This window comes from Limulus polyphemus, unplaced genomic scaffold (genome assembly GCF_000517525.1).
Source record: "Limulus polyphemus unplaced genomic scaffold, Limulus_polyphemus-2.1.2 Scaffold1848, whole genome shotgun sequence".
NCBI classification, from domain to species: Eukaryota; Metazoa; Arthropoda; class Merostomata; order Xiphosura; family Limulidae; genus Limulus; species Limulus polyphemus.
Window position 1 is genome coordinate 95,994 of NW_013667458.1, and position 8,585 is coordinate 104,578.

At 29.6% G+C, this 8,585-nt stretch overlaps 1 protein-coding gene across 6 annotated transcripts in view; it reads left to right on the forward strand.

Annotated features, from left to right (window-relative positions):
* LOC106465146 (AP-1 complex subunit gamma-1-like) overlaps positions 1 to 8,585 on the forward strand; it is a 63,224-nt gene that overhangs the window by 44,846 nt on the left and 9,793 nt on the right. For 3 of the 6 annotated variants that reach the window (XM_022392970.1, XM_022392969.1, XM_022392972.1), the window contains 4 exons: positions 416 to 554; positions 3,475 to 3,616; positions 5,089 to 5,172; positions 6,893 to 7,056. In XM_022392970.1, the coding sequence (XP_022248678.1) occupies positions 416 to 554; positions 3,475 to 3,616; positions 5,089 to 5,172; positions 6,893 to 7,056 (529 nt within the window). Of the gene's footprint in view, positions 1 to 415; positions 555 to 3,474; positions 3,617 to 5,088; positions 5,173 to 6,890; positions 7,057 to 8,585 lie in introns of those variants that run through there. The other 3 variants (XM_022392971.1, XM_022392973.1, XM_022392974.1) reach the window with 3 other exon arrangements.

Here is an 8,585-nt window from a genome sequence, read left to right on the forward strand (position 1 = left end):
TTACTTGGCTTCGATTATTTTCAGGATTTTTAGGAAAGGGTCACTTTCATCTCTGTATCAATTAGGTCCTTGGAAAATTCCTGTAATACTAATTTTTATAATACAATTTGGAATTTTGGAATTCAAAAATGTATTCTGGATAAGAAGTGCAATGGGGTACTTTCTCAAATATACAATGTGTTTAATACTTGGAATATTCTTAATTACCTCTTGGGATATTCTTGGATGGGTCATCAAACACTTGCCTATAAGCTTGCCAAAAGTTTGCAAGGTAGATTAATCAAAGTAGTTTTATCAAAGATTTAAAGGGTGGGTTAATTTTAAATATTATGAATTACTTTTTTTTTCAGTGTAGCCAGTACAACAGTTATGATTAGATTGTATCAGTTTGAAGATTTTTTACTTCTTTTGTTAGACCAAGTATATTTGAGAGGATGCCAGCTATTGAGAGAAAAAATCTGAATGAGGTTGATGTACAGAATGGGCTGGTGACAGAGGAAGAAGATTTTGGTGACACTTCCATTACCAAACTAGTAAAAGCAAAAGATGAAGGAGTTAGTCAAATTTTTATTTGTTTATTTATTGTAAGACTGTTCACAGGAGAACTTAAGCTTGATATATGTACTTGAATCCTTTAGATCGGCGTTTCCCAAACTTTTTCGGCCACGGAATACTTTTGAGCTTTAAAACTAATGATAGAACCTATAAGAAACATAAGTCATAAACAAATTATTATCAGAAGAACTTGTTTTTTGCTTTAAATTTTCTTCTTTTAGCCACCTACCCATGGCTAAGTAGTGTCAGTACTTGAAATCACTGTAATTTTAAAAAATATTTACAAACTCAAGATTATCTTGTTGTTTTCTTGAAACACTACACATGACTATCACTGGCAAATAACTTATAACAAATCATCAAATAGGCTCAAACCATTAATGAAATAACCAATGACAAAGGGAATACAGGGTGGTACGATTTATGGGCTGACAGGCTTTTAAACCATACCTATACCTGGTCTGCTCCTTTACTCCTACTACACTACACAACATTTTATTGCATAAACCCGGGGTTCCATGAAACACAGTTTGGGAAATGCTGCCTTGGGTGTATATTATTATGAAAAAAAAGGTTTGGAATTTGGATAACCAATTGTTAAGATGAAATACTGAAACCAGTCAATAAACAAGAAAGAAAATCCATTACTAATGAGTATATAAAATTCTGAATTAGTAAGTTTCCAAGAAATTAAAAAAGTACTCAGGAAAAAGATCCTACAGATATAGTATAAGGCTTATACTTAGTTTTAAAATAATCTTATCATCATTCTAGAAGTGTATGAAAGCAATGTTTCAGAACTGAAAACAATTATTCTTAAAATGAAGTCTGACACAACGTTAGAAATTGCAGGTGATCATTAATCCACTATTCTCTAATGCAGAAATTTACAACACAGACATGTTTTGACTAGATGTTTTCAGAGTTGTTTAAAACAAAATTATATATTTAATTCATATTGCTAGAAAATCATCTGTTTTCTTTGTGTTGAAACAAATTTAACTTTTGTATTTGGTTATATATTATCAGATGTTTATTTTTCAAAGTTTGGTTCTTTTTCTAGGTGCTATAAAACTACTTGAAAGTGAGAGTTTGTGAAATAAATCATGACCAGTGAGGTTTCAGCCTTCAATATTGTAAAAAAAATTTCAAATTTGATCTCATTAGGCTTTTAAACTTTTCATTTTTTAAACAAAAGTATTTTAATAATGTAATAAATCTTCATCTGAAAATGTTATTTGATAAAAAAAAATAGTAGTATTTGAAATCATTTGGTGGATATAATAACATGAACATTTCAAAAATAATTTATTTATCTCAAATGGATTGAAAGTTCTTTTGGCTCTCTTTCTGTTTGTAAGTCCCCTGGGGGGACAGCGGGAAGTTTAAGGACTTACACATTAAAATTGGGGGTTCAATTCCATGTTGTGGACACAACAGATAGCCCTGTATGACTTTGCTCTAAAATACATAACCAAACCAAACTGTTTGAAAACCAGTACCATAAATGGTAATGAAACTTATAAATAACATTTTTTTTTAAGAATCTTGTGGGATTGAAAAATAGTTTAAATATTTATTAAAAGAAATAAAAGCAGCTCAAACACAGCACACTCATTTATGTCATAATTGTTAGTTAGCAGTTAGCTGATGTTTAAATATTATCTAAAACAATTAGGACTAACTGATTTTCATTCACTCATTCTATACAATTTGAAACATGAATAGGTTGAGGTAATATTATCTTGCTACTTCTCAAGTGCTAGGCAAAATGGTAAATAATAAGGGTAGCTGAATGCTATTGTCATTATTAGCCTAATGTCACACACATTGTCCAAAACTGGTTATGAAATCTTACAATGTATTGCTTTAACTAGAAACTTGTTTTTGTAGTTTAGCCCTTTCGTAAACTTTATATAATTCTCGTGAAGAATGCATTAAAAAAAGCTGAGGGTAGTGAGTATAATATATGAACTAAAAAAAGCAGGAAACAGTAATACTACATAAATTATAATCCTCAAAATATTTATACAGCAGAATGTTGCAGTATTGTATTCCATACAATAAATTACAATTGGATATTTTGAAATTAGTTTTGTATGCTAACTCTTATCAAGACCATTTGTGTTTTATAATGTTTGTGACTTTGGAAAACTCCCTTTTTAATTTAGAAAAACTAATTGTACTAGAATTTTTATAAATATGATTTATTAATTGACACAGCAGTTTTTAAAAATGTAACACATAAGGGATGAGATTTAGACCATTCAGTCATTTTGCATTAAATTCAATTTGGTAAGCTTTCCATCATTTAGTGTCAGTGTGCATTCATATTACAGTGCTATTTCTATTAGCTGTTATTCTAACATTTAAATCATATGCAATGATAAACAGAAATACATTTTAAAATAAATAAAAGTACTACATAGGAGAGGAAACTACAAAGTGTAAAGAAAAACAAACAAGGTGAAATACTCTGGAAATTAAAATAACTTTGTTTTTCCTCTACATTTGTAGTTTTCTATAACAGGCAGTTGCTGTTCATTTGAAACTTAGATTCATTATGAATACTCTGCCTAAACAACCTATCAAAGATTAAAAATATTACTATTTGAAAATGGGAAATAATTTTATATATATATATTAAAAAAACAGAAACACTCAAATATGAAAAATTCATTTGGCAATCATTTTCTGAATCAAATTTTGTTCGCCTCTTGTAGTGTATCATGAATATGAAAATTAAGCAATATTTTACACAGTTTTAAATGTAAGAGTTACTAAAATAGATTGAAACAATCAGATGCAAAAGGTTCTCAGAGCTGTAGGAGATTTTGTTTTGCATACAGTTCTCTCTGTAATATTCAGAGTTTATGAATCTATAAATTTAAAACTAATGGATTTTCTTTTTTGTTTCAGAATGCTTTATTGGATTTACTAGGAGCACCACAAGAGACTCAGCTTAATCTGCAGGAAAACTCCCAGCATGCTGTTGTAAACAGTGGAGGCTCCAATCTTTTAGACCTTCTTGGTGGATTAGAGCTTAATCACTCTCCTGAAGGTAAGGTAAAGGTCTTTTTTTCAGTAGGAAATGATGTTCATTTATTGTTGCTTTATTGCAAAAAGAGAAAAATATGTGCAGTTTGCATTTTTTTAATGTTTCACTATATTTTTTCACATCTTCAGCGTACATCAACTATTGGTAGCATTAAAGTTAATTAAAGAATATAGCTGTTTGTAACATCAAAACCAGCTTAGACATGTACAAATTTATAGTATGAAACCTAAGAAAAATAGTTTTTTGTAACATCAAAACTTAATGAAAAAAATCAGTTATTCTTTTGAAGTAATAAAGTTGGTTACTGTATGTGTGCAAAAGATAAAAGGTTAGATATTTATGAGGTGTGGTAAATTGTTAGAAAAAACATTGGAGTTGTCAGTATTAGACACTTCAGTTCTAGGTTGCCAAACAGTACTACACAATTTGTTATGAATGACAGAAAATGACAGGGACTTCTTGGTGAGTTAAAACTTTAAATTATCCTTATTCCAGAACTTTGAACACTTGCCACAATTACATAGGACGACAAGCTACTCAAATGTTTCTAGGTTGCCAAACAGTACTACACAATTTGTTATGAATGACAGAAAATGACAGTGACTTCTTGTTGAGTTAAAACTTTAAATTATCCTTATTCCAGAACTTTGAACAAAGTAAATATTAATTATTAGTGAAATCTAAAATGTTACAATTTAAAAACAATAAAGATAATTAATAGTTTCTTTCTTGTAGTAAACCATAATAAACATTAATGCAGTAAGCACTTTATATTGAATGTCTAGACCAGTGATTTTGAACATGGGGTGCACGTCCCACAGGGGGGCAATTTGAAAATGCTACAATAAGAAAAAAATTTCATTTGGGTGTGAAATTTTGGTAAATTTCTAAATTTTACATTATATTATTATACTTTTTCAACACCAAATTTGTTTTTATATTAAGGGGGCATCAAATTTTTTGAGGTGTCGAGGTGGGGCATGGAGTAAAAAAGGTTAAGAACCATTGGATTAGACTGATAGGTGATATTAAATATAGTAGAAGAGTTAAATAATGACAGACAATAATATATTGTGATTAGTAGAACAGCTAAATAGCAAAAATAATGTGCTGTTTATGATGAAAATATCCAAACAAGGTAATAGACATTTACACATTGTTTACTACTACAAAAGCTGAAAAGCAGTAGAGTAATATACAGTTTTTTAATAGAATAACTAAAGTGATGGACATAATGCACTTATTATTAGAGCAGATAATCAAGGATGATACACTGTTCAGCTATATGTTGATGAGCTGTAACATATTCTTTATCAATCATAGCAGAGCTATGTTTTTTAGTAGGCTTAATGCAGGTGTCTTGCTTAAGACATTCTGTAGAAGTTCTTAATGTTTTTTTATATTTTTAAAACCAGAACTGTAAAGAAGAAATTTGTTTGAAGGATGTTATTTTCTTCTGAATTTATTTCACATAGCTCAACCCCCATTGTCTTTTCCAACTTCAGAAGAATCTAATATAATAATGGATGGTCATTTGTCTCATCAGCAGGACAAAAAAGGTATGAAAGTTTTCGTTAAATTTGTCTCATTCTGTTATATATATACCTTGCAATTTGGTTTTAAAATGTATTCAAAGCATAAGTTTTATAACTTAATGTCTAAAAGCTAAAAGGAAATGACTTGTAGATATATTCAAATACTGAATATTTTTCTCAAGAAGTAAATTATACATTAATAATATATTAAATTATCAGTTGCTGCAAAGCTATTTTTTAATATAGTTTTTAGAAGAAAAATTATATAAATAATCAGCCACACACACACACACACGCACACACACACACATAGATATATGTACACACACACATTTCATTGTATGTTTCATGTACTAGTAAGGCCGAGTGTGGTGTGATGGTCAGCATACTGAATTATAGATTTTCATATCCATTGTTTGTGTCCTGTTACTGAAAAAAATTATAAAAAATCTGAATATGCACTATGGGGCTGTTGAGTGCATTATAAGGGTCAAATCCCACTATTTGGCCAGACAAGAGGTGGAAGTGGGTGCTTTTGACTAGCTGCCTTACATCTAGACTTTGAGTTTAAAATTAGAGATATCCATTGAGTAGCTTTATGTGTAAAAATCCAGAAACAAATTGCTTACTAATAAATTTTAGATTTAAAAAAATAGATGTTACTTTTGGTATGATATGATTTTAAGGGCTTATAATTTATCAAATAATGTACAATGTTGCAAATTGAGAACTGTATAATAAAGATTAATTGTTATTTTCTTAATAATTTATGCTCTTTACCTGTAATATTATTATTTTCTTTAGTCTATAAAAACCGTAGCATGTTTTGGTTTACCATTTGTATTCAGTACACAGTAAAGAGGAGATATAACCAACATACTAATTTTGCTATTTTTTTTTTGTATCACCAAAATTGTGCTCTTTCATGAAAAGAAATCTAAAGGCCAAGTCTATTTTTGGTTTTGTCAACTGTTACTAAATGATGTCATTTTTTAAGGAATTTTATCCTATTTCAGTAATCCTGCACAAAAAACTAACCAAAGAAAGAAATCAGATGTTTTCAGATAGAGAGAAATTATTTAAGTGCTGTTGAGTTGAACTTACCACCAAGTTTTTACTTTTGAAATTCCAAAAAGGATTTCTCATTGAAATACCTATGTTCTAGTAAATAAGTTATAATGTAGTACTATGGAAGGGTAGCACATAAAATACCCACACACTAGAAATTGGAATGGCTTGTTCTTTCTTTGTCAAGAGTGATACAAGTGTATATACATCTAATTGATGAACAATGATTTCAGTAGTAAATCAAAAGTCAACAGCAGATGTGACAAAACCACAATATTTTTGTGTTTATTTTTTATAATGTACTACATGGTTTCATCTGTTCTGCTAAGTGATGTGATCACTCGGGTTTACACATGAATTCTACAAAGAAATGAAACTTTAACCATTGCTAAAATTTTATTATTATTATGTATTATAAGTATTAACTATTACATGATCAAATTATCCATAACATATTTCCCATGGGCACTGTTATACTTTTTTTGAGACTCCTGCATATTTCTGGTTCATCCCTGTACACGTTTATGAAGGCTTGTAGGCTTAACAAATGCTTTTAGCTCTCGAGGAAGTTGCATTTCTTCAAAAAAATTTCATAATTTGGATAATGATTGTCTTACAGTAGATGTTTTTAAGCATCAGTGTTGTATTATATTTTAATTGTAAATTTGTGTCCCAGCAGGGATTCCTCCTCTTAGAGTATTTGAGAAGAATGGCTTGAAGTTAGATTTTACCTTTGAACGTCCATCAGACAACTTGCAGATGACAGTGATGACTATGTTAGCAAAAAATGAAACTTCTGATCCCTTGTGCGACTTCTTGTTCCAGGCTGCAGTTCCAAAGGTGTGTATAAATATCTGTGTAGTATAGACCAGTGGTACCCTACTGTTAGTCCATGGACTGGAGTCTTTCTGCTGACATGTTTTTGCCAGCCCACAGATACATCCAGAGAAAAAGAAAAGAAAGAAAAAAACATATATTGTAAAATTTATATTTTGTACATGTGCTAGAGATAGGTGCAAAGTGTTGTTTCCTTCTTAGGTTATTGTAAAATAAGTGAGTCTAAAGTATATTTTAAATAGAGAAAATAATTTAAAGCACGCAACCTTTTTCTGCATGAAGTGATTGAAGTACCTTAATACTGTTACTTTTAACTTCCATTGTCACCTGTTATTGCACCAGTAGCATGCAATATATGTTAAAAGTTATCAATGCTTAGAACAAAGATAGTTTTTGTTCACTACTTTACTATGAGTTTGCTTTATTATATGAAAATATAACCCACCATGCTTTAAACCTACCATGCTACTGTAATTTCATGAGATTTGTTTTCACACTTTCAGCAATCTTGCAGACTTTCCATTAAAGTGTTTTGTAACTGTTTGTAAAAGCTTTTGGACAAATGTGATTTCTAAATTCTCACTAGCTTCAAGCAGAAGGTGGTAAAAAAAAGCAAGTTGCTTGGAAATAGATGAATTTTATTTATCTTAGATAAGCAAAGCTCACAGTTGGTTTGTTTAAGAAATTATTATTACAGAGATGTCAACCAGTACTATTTGGGCATACTGATTATGTTATTAACTCTTTCAGCATGGGCTCGGTCCCTGAGACTGACCTCGTAACTATATTGTGCTTGTTATAGTTTTCATGCTGTAACTTTTAAATTAGTAAACGTATGTTAACGAAATTTGGCAGATTATCAGTAACAATGCTTTTGTATGCAAAATATCAGATATTTTTATTAAGTATTAAGGTTTATTAAGCAATGTTTTTCTCATGCCTTTTTTTTTCTTTTTGCATGTTACCTATCCAACATGGAAACTAATTTTCATTTTAAGATTAAAAATACTTTTATGCATCAGAAAATTTTCAGATTTCACATACGAAATCTTTATAATGTCGAGATAGTTATCACACGTTTCTTAAGAAAAGAACTTTATATTTTATCTGTTATTTTCACTAACGAATCTCTGTACAGGTTCAGTAGATTTGACCAATCTTGTAACCACCATGAAAAAAAAGGAAATAAATATAAATTATGCCTCTTTCATTCTAGAGTGAACACAAATTAAAACACAAATGTTTAGTCTAAATAGCTTAAATCTCATAACATTATACATATATATATATATTATATTGACCTTCCAGTCATGCCTGGCTAACAATACAGAAGTTACAATGATGCGGCACACATGCTCTCATGTTACTGTATCCAATAATATAAAACTGACCTTTAGTCTTTACAAAATTACATGTCTTGGCTGTGTCTTTGTAGACTAGTATTTTGTAAAATACAGACACATTTCCATTATTATACATTATATATATATATATATATATATATAGATTATTACTATTTAGAAATAACTTCT